The following is a 22,818-nucleotide window of genomic DNA, read 5'->3' as shown; positions in this document are numbered from 1 at the left end:
CCGTGTGCTTCTCCAGAGCCCGTGTGTACCTTTTGGCTTGAGATTTACTTTTTACCCAACTCCGATGTGTTTCTTCCCTACTCAAAACCTTCTGGTGGATTTGCAGTGCATTTAGAATACAATCCAGACTCTTTATTATGGTTTACAAAGCCCGCAGTTATCTGATGCCTGCTACCTTTCAGCCTGATCTCTTCCCCTCTCCTCATTGCAAGCCACATATCGAATTTTAAAAGATGTGTATTAAAGTATAGCTAACATACAGTATTATATGTTTCAGGTGTGCACCATAGTTACTCAACACTTATATACATAAAGCCACGTATATGATTTAAAAATTTCTAGAAGCCACATTAAAAAGCTAAAAAGATGCAGGGGGATTAATTTAGATAATCTATTTGATTTAGTTCAAGATATCAAAATATTTCAACATAAAATCAATATAGAAATTATTAATGGGATAATTATTAATTCCTTCCATTCTTTTCTTCCCACACGAAGTTTTTGAAAGCTGGTATATGAGTTGCCCTCACAGCACACCTCAGTTCCGACTGGCCACACTTCAGGTGCTCAACGGCCACAGATGGCTAGTGGCTACTCCGCTGGGCAGCATGGTGTTGACACACAGGTCTTTTTCCACTTTAGAGCATGTCACCCTCATTCTGGCTTCGGGGCCTTTGCACTCACTGTTCTCTCGGCCAAGTGAGCCTCCCCTTCCCCGCCTCTCTCTGTCTCTGGCCACTTCTGGTTCTTTCAGATCTCAGCTCAAGGTCACCTCATCCACGAGGCCTCTTTATCCACCCGATCTGAAATTCTTCCTGCCCCCGGGCACATTGCCACGGCGAATTGCAATCTATTCTCATTATTTGTGGATTCCGTATTTGCTAACTCACCTCTTCATTAAAATGTATTTGCTACTCGGAAATTCGTAGCTGCGGTGCGTTCCAGGTCATGCAGACGTGGGTAGCGCGGTGGGCAGTTCGGGTTGCCCGCCCCAGGCCCCCGCGGAGGTCAGACAGGGCGATGTTCTGCCTTCCTGTTCCGGCTCTCGTACTGCAAGCGGGCGTCCTTTCCCCGTCGATTCAGCGCCGTGGGTTCCCGATTTTTGCTCTTCTGGCTGGGGATTTGGCTGTAAGCGTCATGCTCGCATCCTGTCTAGTGTTCTCGGAGCAAGAAGATTGAGCCGAGCCCTGCGGAGAAAACGCGTGTGTGGGATGTGCGTGGGGGCCGCGGCGCCGATGGCTGCGCGTTCACCGTTAATGCAGCAACCGTGTGCGTTCAGTAAGACGCCTTTAAACAGAAGCGCACCCCAAACAAGGTTAGGTGCTGATCAGTTGACGAAAACGTTGTGACCAGAGGCTCGCAGGAACCTAATTTCGTATGGCCCCTGGGAGCGATAGTTCAGTATTCGCTAACTCGGTGTTAATGATGACTTCATAGAACATAACTCTCGCGAATGATGAGAATCAGCTTCACTTTCATTATATTTTATCTGAAAAAAACTTCGTTCATTTATCTGCTTACTCAGTGCCTGTCCCCCCGCCTAAGCTTCAGGAGAACAAGGACCCTTCTGGCTTGGTTCACGCTTACATCCTTAGTGCCTGACATAGGATTGTCATTCAGTACATTCTTGTTAAATGAATAAATGAACGGATGGATAAATAATGAATAGTGAACATATATTTAATTAGCATTTTTTTCTAGTTCTAAACTAGGAGACAAAAAGATAATATTAATTTGAAAATAGTTAGAATTGTATTTTAAATGCAAAAATGCTTACATATACCCATATTTTGGGATGCCTTTGAAAATATAGTAATTATTTTACAGCTCTTAGTTTTAAACAATTAGTTTATCTCAGTCCCTAGTCTCTTCACTGTTCATTTGAGAAAGCATTTGTTTTGCATGAGTTCTTTATGGCCTGCCCAGAACATATGTAATTTGTTCTTTTTATTATCTTTTTCTACATGTGTTTTTTTAACAGTCTTTTTTCTTTAGTCCTATAAAATAGCCTGACTTTTTCTCTTTCTACTAGAATTAGGTGGTGACCATGTTTTCAAGAAATATCAGATCAAAAACATTTGTTTTTTTAAATTATTTCGGCATATCCCTTAAGTAGTACATTCTTGCAGCTCTGGGCTCCCCCCTCCCCCCAAAAAAACTTTTTATTATGGAAAATTTTAAACATATATAAAAATGTAGAGATAACAGTATAATGAACCCTTGTGTATTTATCATGTAAACTTTTTCAAAATATTCAGTTTTAAGAAACTTATCTCTTGACCTGGCTTGATAAAATGCCCCAAGAGGCATTTATTGTTAGTCTGCGATTGTGTGCTCCATCATGGTGGAGACAGGAGGGTCTTGGAGCTGCCAGAAAGCTGCCAGGTCATGTTCACCTCCACAGGTAATAGGGAAAGGAAGTCCCTAGAATGGAGTCTGGACTCTGATTCTAAGAGTCTTTTAAGACTGAGAATTTACTCCATAGTTCAGTTAAGATTTATTTTCATTTTCTTTATTGCTCTTGCCCTGTGGTTGTCTTGTTTTCTCAAGTCTCTAGCAATAAACCCTGTGAAATCAAGAGAGTTCGAGAGCATCAAAGAAACGAGTCACTCTTTCACTGTTGTTCAGAAGCAGGATGAATCCCACGTAGAGAGGGCAGAGGCAGCATCGCAGCGTAACGGGAAGCAGTGTGAGCCCCTAAGCCCTGCTGCAGGGAAGGAAGGTGGCTCCAAGCCAGAGGACTTGGCAGGTCTGCTGGAGATGCCCACGTGGGCCGTTGGCGCGGCGCTGAGGCTGTGACCCCTCGCTTTGCCGTCGTGGACTGCAGTGCTCCTCACCGCCATCTGTAGCCCATAACCATCTGGCGTCCGCCCTCGCCTGTAACTCCCAGCACGGCCATCGCAGCAGACCCGAGATCTCATCACCAAATCTGGACTTCCCGCCCTTTATTCTTACCCCGTTTTCTATGTTAAATAAATAACCTCTCCAGGATTTGACACAGCTGGCTCCTCAGGAAGGGCCTTCGGGGGAGACGCCAACCACTGAGCGCTCCTCCGCCTCTGAGGCTACTTTTCCTCCCCGCCTTTCCTCTTCCCTCTCCTTCCCCCCTTCCTCCCACATTCTCTTTTTCCCCACTCCTTCCTGGTGATGCGCACATGCCATGATGTCTCTCATTTCATAGCCTTTTAAAAAAAATGTATTTATTTTTTAATTTAAGTATAGTTGGTCTATAACCTTATATTGGTTATATTAGTTTCAGGTGCATAATGTAGTGATTTCACATTTTTATACCTTACAGTGCGATCATCTTACTAATTCTAGTAATCATCTGTCACCACGCAAGCTTATCACAATATTATTGATGCTCTTCCTTCTGATAACCATCCCTTCGGTCTGTCTATATGAGTCTGTTTCTGTTTAGTTTATTTCAGTCTTTTAACATGCTTTCCCTCTACCAGGACCCTGTATTGTTTTCCTTTTAAAGCACTTACTACACTGTATTGTCTGTCTTGTCTGCGTTTCCTTTACCAGACTCCAAGCTCAAAGGCAGGGACTGTTTTGTTTATCATGTTTCTTCATAGTCCTATGCAATTCTTGACGTACAATCAACTCTTAGTAAATAATATTTTGTATGAATAAGTGAGCACGGCTGATTCTAAATATCTAGAATCCTTTTGTTGTGAAGATTAGAGAAAAGGAACATAAAATGCCCAGCAAGGGGCATGGAATAATAAGCATCGAATTAATTGTAACCATAGTGGACATTGTCATTGTCCTGAGTAGCGGCCCCATCTTGCTCGTGTCTGCTCTCTTCAGAGTTTAGTAATGCCTTGCACGCGATAGACACTTAATATATATATGATCGAGTTGAATATACAGCTCATAAGCTGGATATGTAATTAATTGTTCTTCTGAGTCCATGCTTAGAGTAAAAGTAATGACTATCTCGAGAACATGTTTATTTTTCATGGAGCATAGAAATTATCTTCTTTTCAGGCACAAATGCATTTTGGTAATAACTGAAAAAATTTTAAATTTTGTCATAGTTAGAAGACTTGAGATTTACCGCCTTAAGATGTTTTAGCGTACAACACAGAGTTGCCATCTATGCGCGCAGTGCTACAGAGCAGACCTCTAGAACTTTCTTATCTTGCTATGCTGAAACTTTACACCTGGGGATTAGCAACTCCCCATTCCCTCGGCCCCCAGCCTCCGCCACCACCACTCTCTGCTTTTAGGAGTTCGTGGAGTCATGTGGTGTTTGTCCCGCGACTGGCTTACTTCACTTAGCATAATGTCCTTGAGGTTCTTCCATGTTTTTGCATGTTTCAGAATTTCCTTCTTTTTTTATGGCCGAATAATATTGCATTGTAAATGGAGGCTACATTTTCTTTAACCACATCTGTTGAGATAATGCCTCAATGACTGTGGGAGCGCTGGTATGCCTTTGAGATCCTGATTCCGATTCTTTTGGGTAAATATCCAGGTAGGATTACTGGATCACATGGCGGTTGTACTTTTAATTTTTTGAGGCACCTCCATACTATTTTCCATAGTGGCTGTACCGGTTTGCATTTCCACCAATAGTGAACAAGGGTTTCAATTTCTCTACATCCTCACCAACACTTGTCTTTAAAAAAAAAAAATTTCATTATAGCTATCCTAACAAGTATGAGGCGATATCATTGTGGTTTCAATTCGTGTTACCTTGATGGTTAGTGACGTTGCATATATTTTCATATACCTGTTAGCCACTCGTATGTCTTCTCTGGAAAATGGCTATTCAAGTCCTTTGCCCATTTTTTAATAAGGTTATTAGTTTTGTTTGTTTGTTTGTTTTTGCTAGGGAATTGTAGGAGTTACTTACATATTTTGGATCGCAAACCCGTATCAGATGTATGCTTTGCAAATATTTTCTCCCATTCTGTAGGTTGGCTTTTCACTCTTTTATTGTTTCCTTTTACCTTTGATGTAGTCCCACTTGTCTATTTCTGCTTTCATTTCTGTGTTTTTGGTGTCCTAGCCGTAAAATTAGTGCCAAAAGCAGTGTCTTGAAGCTTTTCCCCTATGTTTATTTCTAGGAATTTTACAGTTTCATGTCTTAGGCTTACGTCTTTAATCCACTTTGAGTTTATTTTTGTGAACGGTTTAAGATAAGGGTTCAGTTTCATTCTTTTGCATGTGCATATCCTATTTTCCTAACACTATTTGTTGAGGAGACTATTCTTGTCCTATTGTGTATTCTTGGCACCCCTGTCAAAAACCAACTGACCGTATGTGTGTGGATTTATATCTGGACTCTTCATTCTGTTCCATTGGCTTATATATCTGTCTTTATGCCAGTATCTTATTGTTTAATTACTTAAGCTTTGTAATGAATATATTTTGAAATCAGGAAGTTTGATGCCTCCAGCTTTATCTTCTTCCTCAAGATAGTTTTGGCCATCTGGAGTCATTTGTGGCTTCATATGAACTTTTGAATTATTTTTATTATTTTTGGAAAAAATTCCATTGGGATTTTGATAAGGATTAAATTGAATCTGTAGATCATTTTGGGTAGTATGGACATGTTGACAATGTTAAGTTTTCTAATCTATGAACCTGAAATATCTTTCCATTTGTACAAGTCTCTCACTTCCTTAGTTACATTTATTCCTAAGTAGTTTATTCTTTTTAATGCTATTGTAAGTTGGATTTTTTTTTTCTTTTCAGATAGTTTGTTATTAGTGTATAGAAATGCAAGTGGTTTTTGTTTGTTGGTTTTGTATCCTGCAACTTTTCTGAATTCCTTTATTAGTTCTAACATTTTGGGGGTAGATGGAGTCTTAGGGTATTCTGTATCCATGAGCTCATGCCATCTGTAAATAGGGACGGTTTTGCTTCTTCCTGTGTAATCTGGATGACTTTAATTCCCTTTTCTTTCCTAACTGCTTTGGCTAGGACTTCCAGCACTATGGTGAACAGCAGGGGTGAGAGTGGGCATCTTCACCTTGCTCCTGATTTTAGAGGAAGAGCTTTCAATTTTTTGCCATTGAGTAGGATGTTAGTTGTAGATTTTTCATAGATAGTCTTTATTATGTTAAGATAATTTCTCTCTGTTCCTAGTTTTTTAAAAGTTTTTTATATATATCATGAAAGGGGGTTGGATTTTATCATTCTTTTTCTGCATCTATTGAGATACTCGTGTGATTCTTCTTTACTCTTCCTCTTGTTAATGTGGTATATCACACTGATTGATTTTCGTTTATTGAACCATCCTGGCATCCCAGAGACAAATCCCACCCGGTCATGTGTATCATGGTAATATTTTTGAGAGAATCCTAAGCATTCTCTTGTCTTGTACATGATAATTTGCTATTGGACTTAATTTTTTTATATTGCCAAGTATCTATAACCTGAAATTCAAAAGAATTTGTTAAAATATGTATAAAAGATTCTTACTATGTATTTTAGCTATATTCTTTAAGGCCTCTGCCTTAAAATCCCAAGAATATGTATTTACATATTATAAACTTTCAGTTTAAATCTATGTTAGTATTTAATCTGAATGATGGAAAACAAATTAGAAAAAATGTTGATCTAAAATACTTTCTTTCTTTTTTTTTTTTTTGTATTTTGTGTTCTCAATCTGGATCAGCATGTCACCTTCATCAACACTGTTGAAAGAAAGAAAAATGCCCGTGCTATCTCCCGAAATCAAATTTGAGACTTCTAATGTCACCAGAAATTCCCTGAAGAGTTGTTTCCTTTTTGAGAGTTGCTGGAGGAAAGCAGTTTTAGAAACGCAAAAGATAAGGAAAGGTAACTTCAATTTTACTCCTATTTTACTTAAGAAAATATAGGAATGGTGAATTTGAATTTACATGTTTATTTTTTAAGCAATAAGAGACATTTTATAATTTCTGTAACAGTTAAGTAAGGATAGTATCTTAAGCTTATGGAAAAGAAAAATAGAAGCAAATTAAAGTTAACTTATTTACTTTAATTCTGTAACTCATGATAGAAACATTTTAAAGAATTACTTCCGATATCAGTGCAGTGCTGTCTCTCCTGGGTCATGCTACTTTTCATAAATAGTGTTTGTTTTTAAATACCTCAAGTTGGTTTTAACATCTTAAAAAGTCTAAATCTTTAACAGCACCTTTTCGTATTTTGTATTCTAACCAAAATGTTACTTTTTGAGTGAGTTATGTGGCAAGTATCTTATATCCTATAGTTGCTCAATAAAGATTAGTTTGGGAACTTTTGACATGTAAATGAGTGTATTAATTAATAGCTTTTCTCCTATAATTTCAAATTATAATCGCACTGTTTATTTATCCTGAATTCTGCTGTTAGCTTTATTAACAGAGATATAATTCTTGAAAATAGCAGAATTCGAACTCCTTAACATTTCAGCACTTCTGTTTTTGAGTATGTTGCTATAGTTTTTCAACTTTTTCACTAGATTCCATTAAAGGTCCTCAGAAGACATCAGTCATCTAGACTTCTATCCCCGAATCTAGATGCTGAAAAGAGAATCTGTATGTTTCTTGATCAAGGAAACTATTTTTCTGCAAAAGAGAAAAAAATTGAAGGTTGCAAAAGCATTTTGAGTATTTAACATAATTCCAGTCCCATTAAAAACCATTTTCTATCGCAGCACTATACTCACTTAGCAGAGCAAGCTTAAAAACCAGTTCTATATATTTAGCTTAACGATCACCCAAGCCTTTAACCTCTTAGTCTGCTTTTTCCATTTATGGCCTTTGTTTAAAAAAAAAAACTTTTTTTTACATAATTTGATAATCTCTTTGTCCAATGGTATGTGAGGTCAGTAAAATAAGCGATCTTGATGTTTCAGTGTTATTGTTTATGATATGGTATAGAATTTTTTTATTTATTGTTTATTGTTTATGATATGGTATAGAATTTTGCAGAAAGGCAATTAAAATCAATGCCTGAAGTAGCATCCTTTTATCTCTCATCGCTAGCTCAGATGATCATATATTTACACATCTTGACATAAAAGCAGGAAGGTGGAAAGATTTAAAGTAGTAGATAACAGAGGACTCTTAAAAGTGCTTTTAGACCCTTTTCGATGTGAATGTATCTATAAAAATAATCAAGGCAGAGGATGGTGAGGGCTGTGGGAGATCTGCGAAGCAGTACTTCTCCTTATTCTAATCCCTAATTAGCCCCCTAATCGTTTTCCCCTACAGTCCCTAAGCTAGGAATTCTAAGGTAGTCTCTTGGGAAAGATGCTAGATAAATCACGGTAACTTAAAATTTCCTTTACTGCACGACCGATTTGGTGTATTTTATTATATGTTTTAGTATGTAGTAAAAGGAGTTATATACATTTAATTAAGAAATAACGAAGGCGATTATGATGCTATTTTTAATTAGAATACACCACGGCATTTGGTCTAGAAGAGCTCAAAGAATGTGTCAAAATGCCATATTTACCAGGATTGCAGAGTTGCCAAAAAAGCGTGAGTTCCTCTCCACCAGCGGCTCCCCCCAGACTGCTGTGTGTGGGCACGGAGATACCCCCAGTCAGGTAGGTCGCACCTATTTGATCCCCTTTTGTTGAATATTTATTTATAGTAACATTGCTGAATGTAGAGGTCTTTCTGGCCGGTGATTCTAATCCCTTCTTGCCTACCAACATATTTTTTTTCATAAAGGATTTAATTTTTTAAATCCAAGTTAGCGATTTTTTTTTCATTTTGACAAGTGGACGCTTTTCTCAGTTTTCAAGTGACATTGCCAGAAAGGATATAAGCACTTTCTTTGCAAAATGTTTATTGCTCTAGTGCAGGTTGCTCCTGAGACTATTGGAATTTCTTGCAATAAAAATAAATGAACTCTCTGCAACATCAACAGGTTTCATTACCTTGTATACAGAACCTTATGTTTCCTTTCTCGTTCGACCGAAGGGGTGTGAGGGAAGATTCTGAATGAGATGTCAGCCTAGCGAAGAGCCCGCAGTAGCTGTCAGACATGACTTTGTCTGCCAGACAAGTTCCAGTGACTTTGAAATACTAGCACTTAAAAGCATTACTATAAATGCCTTTTTTATTGGACATCGGACCGACTTACCAGTAAAAGAAAACCCCTTTCCTTCTTCAAGGGATTTATAAATTAGTAAGACAGTCTCCTATTCTCTTTGGTTTCTACTTTGGTTTATTTACTTTTTCATCAGGTATTTATTGAATATGCCAGCTTTAAAAAAAAAAAATAGATAAAGAAACATTTATAGCAGTCTGAGTTGCAGCTCTCTTTAAGGCAGATTTATATTTTCATATTGTCTCCTGCTGCAATGAGCTTTAAGTCATCCAGTTATACACAGTACACAAGTAGTAGAATTTCAGAGTCTATTTCTTGATTTTTCCACTAGTATTATTGTTCTTGTTAATTACCCTTGAAATAAATACTGGTAACATAAATAGAAAACTCGAACATACTAAAAATGATAAGTCGTGGTTAGTTTCTATCTAAATTATGAAAATAACTAAGAGATTTGCAGAAGATTTGGGGAGACAAAGAAAAACAATTATTTGATAATTTACCCATGCTAACGTATCCATTTCTATTTTGGGGTGTTTTCTTCTAATCTTCACGTTTGTGGATTTTAATTTTAGTTGTAATTTCAGCATACTTACACGTTTTTATTCTGCCTTGTAATCTTAATAGGCATGTATTTTTTCATGTCACTGGATAATTTTCAAACAGCCTTTACCGTCTACACCATATTTCATTGATGGGTCATAGTTTATTTAACTGTGTTTAATGACATAGTTCACTTAAAAAATCCCTACCGTTGCACTTTTAAGTGGCTTTGGCTTTTTCAGTTTTGTAAATAACACCTCAGTGAACAATAGCGCACGTAAAGTCTTTCCCATCACTTTTCATATTATAATATTATCTGAGGACAGATTGCCAAGCTCTGAAAATACAAAAAGCAAAATTGCTCTTTCTGAGATGAGGTCGCAGTAACGAGGCCGAATCGGAGGTGGCAGAGGGGAGCAGGCGGTAGGAGTTGAGCAGGAGGAGGACGGGGTGCAGAGCGAAGAGGACCATGGGAAGCACAGCATGAACGCTGCTTAAGGCCCGTGCGCTTCTATCATAACCAAGACCCCTGTTTCCCTGACACCCAGCTCGCTCTGGCCCTTTCACTGGGAGTCACGGGCCTTCGGGGGAGGAGGGGAGAGGGTGGAGGGTTGCCTAAGGCAATGGCCTTGTCTCAGTCCAGACCAGTCTCACAACCCTTCCTTCACGCAGTCGTGATCGTTAAAGAAACCAGAAACCTGGAGAGCACCCCTCAATTAACCCATTCTGCCTCTAAGTTTTGCTTCCTACCGTTTTCACTCTATTTTAGTTTTTTGGTTTTTTTTTTCATTTGCAATTTGGCTGTTTGTGAGATGATCCCCCTGCATTTTACATGACGCGAGTGTGAATTTACCGGTCGATGCAGCATGATCCGAGTATCTTACATCCGTGTTGTGATAAGCGTTCTTTAAATCCAAAGCGGAAGAGAGGTGGCCAAGTACCGCGGCGGTTATGAAGTGCCCGGTGAGCGTAAATGTTCATTTTTTTCTGTCTGACACACGCGTCTTTTTTTCAGCCATTCTGGCGAGAACGTGTCGAGCTCCCTGCAGGTCCTTTTCTCCCCTCCACACGCTGCCCAGCGCCCAGCGAAGGAGCAGCCTTGGCAAAGCAGGGGAGTACTCTGTTCCGTGCTGTGTGCGACCCCTAACCCTCTTCCCCACCCGCTATGTGTAAATATTTGATTTTAAAATGCTGGTGAGGGTCTAATGTTTTTTCAGGTCTCTTTAATGATAATTAAAAATTTTCAGTGAATCTCAAGGCACGTTCTGGTAACATAACTGATAACGGCAATCCTAGAGGTGAAGAGTATTTAAAAGTTTTGGCTCACTTCTAAACTTTAATATCGTTACAAGGAATTTGGGATTCTAATGAACTACCTCATCCACAGCAGATTCAGTCATGATGTATTTCCTCTAATAATCTACTTATTATCTAGGTTGATTTCAGAAGGAACAAAAGTTATGTATGACAAATTGCAGATTGTGGTGATGACTCGGGAAAAAGTACACAAATAAGTGAGTTGGTAGCTGGCACATCCAGGTACCCTGTGAATCTAATCTTGATTTCCTTCCTCTTAGCCCTCCCTGGATGATGAGTAGTGAGAGTTAAGATAAATCGAGATAAAGATGGGAAAAGTCAGACATAACACTCACCCACTGGTAGAATTCATTAGCGAAAACCGAGATATTCGGTTGGTTCATATCTGCTTCCGATTAGATCGGTTATCATGGAAGGAGTTTCATTTCTTTAATGTTCATTTAATTTCCATGTGTGTCCTTCAACGAGTGAGTTTCACTGAGAGCCGCTCTGGTCTCCTACTGCATTTCGGAGAACGAACGTACCCTGGGCTTACGGAGAGGTGATTTTATGATAACATGTGATTTCAGGGTAAAGAGGACAAAGGAGACGTGCCCTGTGGCGCCCCTTCAGGAGAAATCGAAAGGTAAGCTGGCTCACCTTCCCCTTCCACCACATGTCCTATTTGGAGGTCGAGAACTTATTCCTTTTTTTAAACTTTATTTCCGCTGACTTAATTGTCTTCGTTTTGTTAATGCTTCTTTTTAAGCTTTGTTTATTTTATAAACTTAGTGGATTTTGTGTTCAATATGTATATGCCGTTATTGTCTCTGGACGCTGGGATAGGCCCTCATCATCTCCCATGGGGGCCATTGCAGGAGCCCGCAAACTAGTCTGGCTTTGAATTTCTGAATTTCTGGCTTTAAAAATCCTTCAACACTGCAACAGGAGCCTGAAGTCTTAGCCTCTAGCCACATCACTCCCTCTTCAAAAGCAGTAACTCTTATTACCCACAGACTACATATGGACTCCTTAGCTTGGCCTCGAACCCTTTACCATCTTCCCCTAACTTTCCTTCCTGGCCTTATCTGCTAATTAATGTTTGTCATGAATCCTGTGTATCTATAACATCCAACTACAGACACTTATCCATATGCCAACAGTTTTGGGTTCAAAAAAATACTCTTACATTGATTTATTCCTAAGTCCATGGTGGCCGAGAGGGTTTATAGCTCCAAGGTGTATTTCTACCTTTTGGGGTACGGGTTTGTTCTTTGAATCTGTAAAATCAGGCATTCTCACCTTTATATTTCTGATATGTTTAATCGGAGTTTTGTTTTTCAAAAACACACGTTGAAAATCTCTCTTGAGCCAAATGATTAAACTTTTCACGATGTCTACAAGGTTATGGAGAATCCTTTGGCAGCTCGGTATTTGGACTTTCTGTCTCATCCCTCACTCTCGTGTGTTATGGATTCCTGGGGGCTTCATACCAAGCGAACCACATAAGGCGTGCGGCATAATATATGTGTGAAGGGCTTAAGTTCTCCACTAAATTCTTAACCCTTTCTGAAATACTTTTACCCAAAGTTAATGGTAAAGATTCTTGAGCCACACAGTCAAAACTTTTCCATTTTGTCATTATATTTCCTTGTCTTTCATAGATTATTATCTAAGCCAGGGTTTTCAACAGTGACAGTGTTAATATTTTGGCCCTGATAATTCTTTGTGTTGAGGGTCCGGCCCATGCATTGAAGATACTTAGCAGCATCCATGCCCTTTACCCACCAGATGCCCTCCACAAGCATGGTAATCAAAAATGTCTCCAGACGTTGCTAAATGCCCTTGCGGTGGCAAAATCACTCCCAGTCGGGAACCACTGGACTAAGCGTAACATCTTTAATATTGTATGTTATTTACTACTTATCCTTCAGACTGTCAAATGTCTCCTCCTTTGCCTAGGGGTAGTAATTCTTTCCTTACCAGATTAAGACTTTTTAAAACTTTATTTTTGTCATAATCATAGTTATCTCCTTCTAGTGCATTCATCACTTCCATGAGTTCACACTCGTGGAATAACAGAGTTAATAGAGCACCTCTAACAGACCACAAAAACTAACGCGCTAAGTAAGACATCGTGGGCAGCAGTCAGAATTGACTCGTGAGCAGCTTCGCAAGTTCAGCCTCTAGACGCTTATAAGGTTAAATGTCTATGAACTTCTCCTTGGCTGTTTCTTCTCCGTGAATTCCCATATACTATAAACAATTTCTGTGATCGACAGACAGCGTAAAATAAAAATATGTGTTAAGTTAAACAGAAGGCATTTCTTTTGCATCTTGGCCCAAAAGATGCCTGCCTGTTTTCCAATAGTCCAATTTTATGGGTACTATGAGCTGGGTGCCACTATGCCTTACCTCTGTATCCTGCGGTGCCTACACCAGTTTCTGCAACCTACTGAGTGTTCAGTAAATACTCGTTGGTTTTCCTTCAGAGTCATGCAAGATGGCACTTCATTTACTCATTTACCGAATGGGAATTGACCACCTACTCTGTGCCAGGCATTGTTCTAGGTGCTTGGGCTTAGGCTACATCCTTCCACAAAGCAAAGAGCCCTGCCCTTGTGGAGTTTACATTCTAGCGAGAGAATACAGCCAACGGGCATTAAATATACTAACGAGGCCCATTATCTAGTGTGTTAGAAGGAGGAAGGGCAGTAGAAGCAACAAATAGAACAAGATAACATGGATCGGTCCATCGGGGCGAGAAGGACGATTCGCAGTTTTAAACAGGGCGATGAGAACAGCTTTAATGGAGAGGGTAATATTTGAGCAAAGACTCGAGAGTGGCGAGGGAGTTAAACTCTGGGCAAACAGTTCTCTTGGCGCCAGCAGAGGTCCCAAGGCAGGCTGGCCCCCGACCCGTTGGAAGAGCATCAGGAGCCCAGGGCGGAAGACGAGGGAAGAAAGGCGATGGAGGATGACGACGCGGGGCCTTGGAAGGGTCAGTGTAGTTAACTGATCCAAACGAGAAGCCACCGAATGCTTTTAATAAAGGAATGATTTTAATGTGATCTGACCAGTTTTTAAAGGGTTATTGTGGCAACTGCCATTACACTTTTTTAAAAAATGGTCCATGGGACTTCTACCTCTGGCGGTGTTGGAATAGCTCTCATCAGACCAAGTTTACCGCCCAAAATTAACATTAGCATAAGAGCTAATTATAAAGATATCGTGCAGATATATTTTATAATAAATTAGAATAAAATATAGAAAGTAATATATTATGATAAAAGTAATAAAAATTTTAAAAAGCAACTATTTGAAGGTGTCGAGAGCTATCATGTTCAACAGGCCTCGAGAGGCTGAGACACTAGAGAAATAACAGCAGAGAAGTGAGCCCAGAATTCTGCGGACGGTTCTCCCAGCAGGTGTTGGCCCATCTCTGAGGGGCCCGTCTGCTGGGAATACTTCAGGACCTAAAGCAGAAAAGATCTTAGAGGCTAAAGAACTGAGCAGAGGTTTCAGTAACTTTATATTTGCTGAAGAGACAGAGGTGGAAGTTTAAGGCCTGCCAAGGGGAGCCCTGTGTAAACCCAGCTTTCGGCGGGAACTCCTGGAGGACTACACACTATTAGACATTCCAAGACTAGACTAGCTTTAGCACAGCCCGAAACCCAGTCCTGACTAGGTTAAAGTATTGAGCCTGCCCGAAGATGATTAAATCTCAGATGACCCAGAGCTTTGCAGGTAAGTAATTCATTTGAGTTTTGTGAATCACTTGTTTTCTTTGGAGTAATCTTTTAAGGTTGATTCAGTCAATTTAATTTTAGGACTCTTGAGGCATTCGAATTCTTCAGTCAATTTTGGTAAGTTATATTTTCTAGCCTTTTTTTTTTTCTTTTTTTTGCATTTTGTCTGAGTTTTCAAATGTATTGGCATAGTTTAGTCTTTGCTCTATGCTACGTCTTTCCCTCTTCTCCTAACATTATTTATTTGTTCCTTTTGCCTTTTTTCCTTGATTGATCTCACCAGAAGCTTTCTTTTTTTTGTTAGTCTTTTCAGTGAAGTACTGTCCCTTTAAAAATCTTTTTTATCGTAAATTTGTTTTCTCCTTCATCAACTTCTCTTCTGTATCTCCTTTTTCCTTCCATATTCTTTGGGTTCATTCTTTTCCTAACGTATATCTTATACCTAGCTTATTAATTTTCAGTCTTCTTTTCTACATTGGAATTTTAGCGTATAAACCTCTCTGTGTATAACTTGCTACACCACAGAAGTTTTGTAATATTTTCTTTATCATCTAGTTAAATGTTTAGTATTTCTTTTATTTTTTATTTTTTATGGTGACATTGGTTAACGAAATCCAGTAAGTTTCAGCTGTACACTGGAACAATAAGGCATATATATATATATTTACACTGTGTGTTCAAGTATTTGTTTTTTGACCGATGAATCATTTAGAATGTCTGTATAAATTTCTAAATATTCGAGAATTTAAATTGATCTCATTGTTAACAACTTCCAACTTAATTGCATCGGTCAGTATGATAACAGTTCTTTGAAGTTTTTCGAGTATTGCTTAATGCCTAGAATCTAGTTAATTTGTAGCCAGAGGGTCTTTCTAAGTGTCAAGTCCATTGTACTGCTAACAACAAGAATCCCTATCCATCGTATTCTTAGCCTCTACTCTCTCTCTGAACTTCTCACTCATGTGACACACTCATACAAAACAAAGCCAAAAAACCCAACCGCACTGGAGAATCGAAGACAGCTTCTTCGACGCTTGAAACTGTTTGAAGTTAAATCATAGTATTTTAAAGCAACATAGATTCGCATGTTGTTTTCAAAGACTTGTACGTTTCTAAATAGAAGTATTTATACATATTTACATATTTAGGTCAATATGTAGTGATTACATGAGAACTTTGAATTTGATGGATCTAGGTTCAAGTTCTGTCCCTAACGGTTACTAGGTGTTTGTCCTCAGGCAAGTGTTTTAGCCTTACTGAATCTTTTGAAAATCGTAAGCCAAGACAGTACTAGTCGCCTACTTCATGGTGCTGTGTGCATGAAATAGGTGGAAAGAGTACTTGACTAGAGAGATCACCCAGAAACGTTATCTATCGTTGTTATTACGATTCCCACTTTGTAACAGAGGCTCGATTGATGCTGTTTCAGTTACTGAATGGCTTATTTTACGTTACAATTTTATTTTACTTCACTTAGCATTTACGAGAAATGGTTTCCTTTGGAGAAAACAACTTGATAAGCATATACATTGTTAAATGAGCTAAATATTCATGGAGATTGTGCCTTTTATCTTGGAATAAAGTCCACAGCTATCCCATGTTTTAAGAAGCACTTTATAGATACAGATCTAGTTTTATATAAGTAAATGAAAGCATCACAGGTGTTTTTAGTTAAATATTTTTCGCGATAACTTGCTATCACGTCACTTTAGAAAGCAAGCAGTGGCCTTTCTACTTCAAAGAATGTGTTATGAGAGGAACTGGCAGTGTTTGATGGTCATTGGAGGAACAGATGTTTCGCTTCCACTGTATTGTAGAGGAAGCATTAATGTGTGCTTAATTTTAATAACTGACTTTTTTTTTTTTTTTTTTTTTTGGTCACAGGTTCTGGCTTCAGCAACCCTCTCCCTGGAGCACCGTCCCAGTACTTACAGAGACTTTCCAAAATGGCCATACTGGAGTATGAGACCATTCGCCAAGAAACGACCAGAAAATCGAAGAAGGGGAGGAAACACGATTTGCGAGACTGCTGATGAGTCTCACGTGGCGCGAGGCCTTCTCCACCCACTTTCGAGGTTTATACTTTTTTCCTTTCTTTTGATACGTGATATGATGTGCAATGATTTACATACAAATGGAAATGTAAATAGGAAATAAATATTTTACATTATATACAGAATAATTTGTATTTTGTTAACATTATAAGACATTTATGGTTTATGGGGGTGTACGCATAAGAAAAAGTATATTACGTGAATTTCATGCACATTGATTATATTTTTTGACTCCCTCTGAGAAATGTTTCTTGAGTGTCTGTCTGTACAAGGACCTTTGTTAGGAGCTGCAGAAGATTCAAGAAAAAGCAAGTTCTTGTTGTTGGGGTCGGAAGGCTTCCAGCTAAACACCGCCTCCCCGTCCCCCCATTTCTCTGCTCGAGTTCGAAATGGCTGTGAGATAAGTAGCCAAGCAGATGGAGGTGAAAATATTAGCTTTGTTCACTGATGAAACCTGGAAGGGAAACCCTGGATTAGATGTGCGGCAACCTCTTAACAATGACCTTGAGAACTGGGCCAAGGCACACACCCGGTGGTGCTGGCGACCTCAGGCTCTCATGCCGAGTCAGGGCCCAGCAGAGCAAGGTGTCCCCGCCGTGTGGACTGGCAGATCTCTGAGGGGAGGAGTGGGGAGACTCACCCCTTCTCTGTGGGGAGGAGGAAAGCCGCTCCCCGAGGAGTGGGGGGAAGTGTTTGTCACTGCACCTCCCCGAGAACCCGGGAGAAATCCTGGCCCCCGTGACTGAGGTCCGGTGCAGACGGGGACACGGGCTATAGCAGAACCACGAGGTTCAAAGACCGGGCAGTAGCATCCAGCAGGAAGGCCTCACGGCAGATGCAGTGTTTGAAGTGGGCCTCAAAGACAGGAAAGATGAAGGGAGAGGGCATTTCTAGAAAGACGGAAGAACGCGGAAGAACGTAAGCAAACACACTGCCGTCGGGCCGGGGCCTCGGGTGGTACAGGGCAGGCGGCACAATTCGCATGCCTCCCGGTACCAAGCCAGTGCCTCGGCCAAGTGACGCTGATCAGACGAAGGCTGTGGCGGGCCGGGCACTCACTGCCTAGCCTCGGCTCTTTGTGTCACACGGGGATGTCGGCACAGAGCTGACAGGTATTGCAACCCTTCGTGAGAAGCCAGACTCTGGATTTTTGCGTGAAACCTTTCGATGTGTACATGTTAGCAACCAATGAAATAAGTAACTAATTCAGAACTTACAAGGCCATTGTGTGGGCCAAAGTTACATATGCAAGCTAGACTTGGCTTCGAGGGACTATTCATTTATGCGACCTCTGGGTCAGATGAGGAGAGCGTGCTAGGGCCTGAGGTGACTGGGCGACATCTGGTAGAGAGCGTCGGATGCTAAGCGTGAGCGTTTATTTCCTCTGTTTCACAGTGGGAGATTTTTTTTTTTTCCTTAGTTAAAAATGAACTCGATTTGTTTAATAAAGCTTGGTATTACAAGCATCGAGTCACACCCCAAAATGGGAGATTTTGAGCATGACAGTAAATTATCGCTTTTGTGATTTAGGAAGATCCATCCAGGTATAATTGGCAGGCCAGACTGTGATGGGAGGAGATTGGACATAGGGAAACCAGCGAGGAAGTGTTTATAAAAATGGAGGTAAGAATGTCTCACTAGAAAGGCAGAAGCAGGAATAGGAAGGAAACACTAGATAATTAGGACATCAAGGCAAGGACGTAAGATCAACGTAAGGGCATCAAGAGAGGAAGAATCAAAAGCCGCTCATTTCCAATTTTAGACATACGATTCTCGGGAGGAGGCGCTGCTTTGGGGAATAACAGCATGAAGGCAACTTCGGGCATATTCAGTTCGAGGTGCCACCGGAACATCCACACAGAGGTGCCAAACAGGTGGTCGACAGCAGGGGTGTCATTCCGGAAACGAGGCTGACCGGAACGAGAGCTTGGAGAAACACGTGCCTGGCAAAGGCCGAATTCTCCGTCTGAAAAAGCAGGGTGGAGAGAGTTCGGATTCATAAGAGAAGGGAGGAAATAGGAGGAAGGCAAAAATAAAAGTGAAGAAGACAGCGTCACAGATGTAGGAGAACGAACATAATTTATGTCCTCGCATGCTTTATATTAATGCGTAAAATGCACTTAACATGTATATGCTTGTGTGCATGTTCACGATGCATTCGTTCCCATGGGGATAACTAAATAAACTTAAATGGATGTGTTTGTGCCTACGTCTGAATTTCGATTGAGAATGACTCGGACATGAGCTCTACCTTTTCCGTCGTCTGAGAACCCATTCCAAGTGTGGTCAATAATTTAAGAAATGGGAAACAGGAGAAAACGTACCGTCTAACAAAAATTTGACGAACTCTTTTTTGGATGAGCACTTCTAAACACTTCCGATCATCAAATGGATTTCATCTATTGAGCACCTACTGTGTACACTAAATGTTTAATATTATTTGAAAACCTTATGAAAACCTGTTTTATAAATGAGGTAAATAAAGGGTCTTTGTTTTACACTGCATCTCTAGCTAGAAACTAGGAATAAATTCTAACCTATTAGGTTCCAAAGCCCATGTACATAATCTTAATGGAATAATAATTTTTAAAAAACTTAAACTTGGTTGCTACAGCATTGTTTAGCTACTTAAAATTTAGGGAAGGGAAAATAATACTTCCACAGAGAAAAATATCTCATAATATTGAGTTGAGTTCCTGACCTGTGATGCCAACACGTCTCGGAGGATTTTTACCAGTAGAGTAGAAAGACCCCTCTCCTCTACCCCCATCTCTCCTGTGGAAGAGTTCAACTCAAGTCAATTCAAGAAAGGAATGCTGCGTTTATTCCTTTTTAATAAATGAGATATACTGACCATAATTAATTACCTTTTTTAGCCTCGGGTTGAATTTAATTTAACTTATGTTTTTCGTTAAATTAAAAAAAAAAAAACACAGCCTCTACTTTTTTACACGCATTTACTCTTATTGTTCCTCGTGAACTTTTAAGAAAAACCAGCAGGTGTTTAGGGCACAGGAGGCTCAAGTCACCCCCAAGTAAAATAAACCCACGATTCAGAGATAAGGATGAGATGCCGACTTCTGACACTGCAGTTACCGCGGATGTTAATTTATGTTTGGGGCTGAGGCAATCTTGCCAGAAATGATCTTTCGCATCTGTGGTTTGGAACTTCCTCCAGTATAAGTCAAATTATCGAAATCTTGGGAATCGGGACCTTAAGATAAATATTCAGGATGGGGAGACCGAGTCCTGATTTTAGGGTGAGAAAACAGTTCTTTACAAAGAATAATTACTTCGGTGAAGGACAAATCATTCGTCAGTGAGTGTTGCAAAGAAATAACCTGAGACTCACTGTATTTTCTCTAATTCTAAGCTCATCAAGCAAGCCTCTAATATGTAATTTAGATTCTCGAGGAAAGAGAGTCACTGAAACGCAGATGCCTTCTCTGGGGGACAGTAATAACGAATTTTCTTTACAGGTTCACTGTGTACAGGGCGTTGTGCTAACGCTTTGCATCTGCCTCATCGAATCGTCCCAGCACCCCGGTTTTCCAGCCCCGGTCAGCTCGTTCTCACTCCATTCCTTCTCTCCGCCTCACGGGTGCCCTTCCCCAGCCTCTCACGCTCAGCGCGCGACGCGACCCGTCTCCTTATTTCACTGAGAGCTGGGAGCAGTCGGGAGGGCGCTCCCGTTCACTCCCCTGTGAGCACCCTTGCCTCTGTGCGCCGACATTTCCTGCCCGAGCCCGGAGAGCAGCCCCTGGCTTGGGCTCCAATGCACCCCTCCCCTCCCACTCCCAAAGTTGGGCCCCAAGTCACCAGCATCCCCACCCCTGACACGGTCACGCCACCAGAGTAAACACTCGCTGCGAAACCTCCCGTCTTAAACACGCACACATCCGCCTCTCATGGGCTGCCCTCCGTGTGTTTCTTTTTACACCCTCACCAGCCACCTCTCAGTCTCCTATACGAAGTCACACAGCTAGCGAAGTGGCAGAAACTTCTTCTTATCCATTTCTGCATCCCTGGTACCTGACACTGAGCCCTACACGCTGTGTGAACTGAGAAGCCTTTTATTATGTCATGAGAAAGAATGCAGAGCTGGAGGTCAGTTGGCGATGAGACAGTTCAGACCAGAGACACTGGACTTCCCAGTGACCACGAGGGAGACAGGACCCACCGGTGGAACCTCCCAGGAGACCCGCACAGGTCCGTGGTTAGGACCTGGCACCAGGAAGCTGGGTCTGGCTGGCAGCACTGAGTCGAGAGACCCCTTCCTGGTCTGTCGTCGGGAGCCCATCATCTCAGGACAAATTCCTGCAAAATGGATGCTGAGATGGAGCCGTGTGCCCAGGAGGTTTGCTGGGGACGCCGTCAGGTACAGCAGGTGGGGAGAGGGTCGAACAGCCGTGCGGCCTCCGTGAAAGCCACAGATGAGGCCACGCAGAGCCGGGTGGCTGGAGAAGGCCTGCAGGGCTGTCAGACCCCCAAGCCAGGAGACCTCACCCCCTCGTCCCACTGACCAGTCCCTGGATGCGAACTGTGGTTGGGGAAGGCCATGACCAGGGCGAGGTGGCTCCCTGCTGCTCAGGGAAGCTCCTGAAGAAGGACTCAGGTAACAGCACTGTCAGCCACCAACACCCCGTGGCCAAGGAAAGAGCACGGTGGCCCCACTGGGGAGACCCGGCTGGCGTGCTGCAGCACCCGCTGCCCACACCCCGAGGACCCCACGGCGTCGGGGCGCGGGCAGTGAAGCCGAGCCCAGGGCTGGAGGGAGGAGGGCGCTTGGCGTGCGCTGGAAAGGCTCCTGCGAGGGAGCAGGGGAAGCGAAGACCCCATGGCAGGGTCTGGGAAGCAGACGAGGTCATGAGGTCCCGGAAGCCAGCGGTGGCCGTTAGCACCCTTGGGGCTGAAGGGCCGGGGGCGGAGAACGTGTCGCCCGAGCTCAGCGGGGGCAAGAGCTGCAGAACAGCCTGGTAGGACACCCGAAGGCGCAGCGCGGAGGCCGTAAGTCCCCAGCCTCTTTTTACAGTCACTCTCCACCTCCAGCCCAGGGCCTCTCACCGGCTGGTTGCAAGTCAGGTGGGCACAGAGCCTGGGCGAGGTGGTGTCAGGTTCTCGGCTCAGAGCAGGGGGAACAGAGAGTGGGTTGGGGTAAGCAGGTGGGGAGCGGCCCAGGGATTAGAACTCGGGGCCAAGGGCGACGAGCTGCTCTGCCCCGACCCCAGACTTCTCTGCCGACCAGGACTGAGGCCGACCTAGAGTCTGGGATGGAACCGAGTTCTGGGCAGGTCACCGATGCGAGGCTTGGACCCAAAGTACAAGGGCAAAGTTGGACAAGAGGTGGGGCCAAATGGTCCCAGATGGAAGGGCTGGAGCGACTAAGCCAGAGGTGGGCGTGGAGGGCGGTGGGACACCCCAGAAGGAGGAAGCCCACCGAGCCTCACTGAATTCAGGGGCCGGCGACCTTGCCTCCCTCCCAGCAACCCTGCCTTTTTTGTTTGGTTCCCGCCGAGGTCCCCAGGGCAGGTCTGACGAAGGACCGGATCCGCCTTCCAGTGACAGCTGAACGAGCCAACGTGAGGGCAGCTTGCACGTGCCATGCAGCCTGAAGACCTGTGCGAGTTAAGTAAGGGGAGAGGGAACATCTACAGGGAGGGCGTCGAAGTGGGCGGGGATGATGCCGAGGTGCGCAGGTGCAGCCCATCACCTGAACGTCGCCAGCGTCTGACGACGAGCACACACGGAGTCCAGACGATGCTGGCAAACGTTTGCTCCTTTTCCCACACAGTCGGCTTGAATGGGACATCCGGGAATGCTCGTCTGCACCCTTGGTGGTCTCTCTCTCTCCGTTTTTGATCCCCGTAGCTGTCCTCCGCCCCATCCCTGTCTTGGCTCACTCCCGGTAGTGGGGGGTTAAGGCTCTGGAGAGTATTTTTCCTGAGAAGATGAGAAGGTGGCATCTTGTAAACAGTCCTCCCCTTTGGAGGTAGACTGGGTCTTTTAGATTTTCACAGAGGAGCACCTGCAAGCTCCCATAAGGCTGCTCCCATAAGGCTGCTCCCATAACGCTGTTCCACCAGGAGCGAGGCCAGGGAGGAAGGAAGGGAGGAAGGAAGGGGCAG

At 42.3% G+C, this 22,818-nt stretch overlaps 1 protein-coding gene across 2 annotated transcripts in view; it reads left to right on the top strand.

Moving 5' to 3' along the window:
* CUNH8orf89 (chromosome unknown C8orf89 homolog) overlaps nt 1-20,468 on the top strand; it is a 27,251-nt gene extending 6,783 nt beyond the window's left edge. Inside the window, exons 2-7 of one of the 2 annotated variants that reach the window (XM_039841866.1) lie at nt 6,638-6,801; nt 8,389-8,542; nt 11,481-11,536; nt 14,721-14,756; nt 16,524-16,714; nt 20,173-20,468. In XM_039841866.1, the coding sequence (XP_039697800.1) occupies nt 6,639-6,801; nt 8,389-8,542; nt 11,481-11,536; nt 14,721-14,756; nt 16,524-16,672 (558 nt within the window). In that variant the 5' untranslated portion in view covers nt 6,638 and the 3' untranslated portion in view covers nt 16,673-16,714; nt 20,173-20,468. Of the gene's footprint in view, nt 1-6,637; nt 6,802-8,388; nt 8,543-11,480; nt 11,537-14,720; nt 14,757-16,523; nt 16,778-20,172 lie in introns of those variants that run through there. The other variant, XM_039841865.1, reaches the window with a different exon arrangement.
* The last annotated feature ends 2,350 nt before the right edge of the window (nt 20,469-22,818 follow it).

This window comes from Pteropus medius, unplaced genomic scaffold, assembly GCF_902729225.1.
Source record: "Pteropus medius unplaced genomic scaffold, Ma_sr-lr_union100, whole genome shotgun sequence".
Taxonomy (NCBI): domain Eukaryota; kingdom Metazoa; phylum Chordata; class Mammalia; order Chiroptera; family Pteropodidae; genus Pteropus; species Pteropus medius.
The sequence above is the reverse complement of the archived record's forward strand: the minus strand, read 5'-3'. Positions and strand labels throughout refer to the sequence as shown.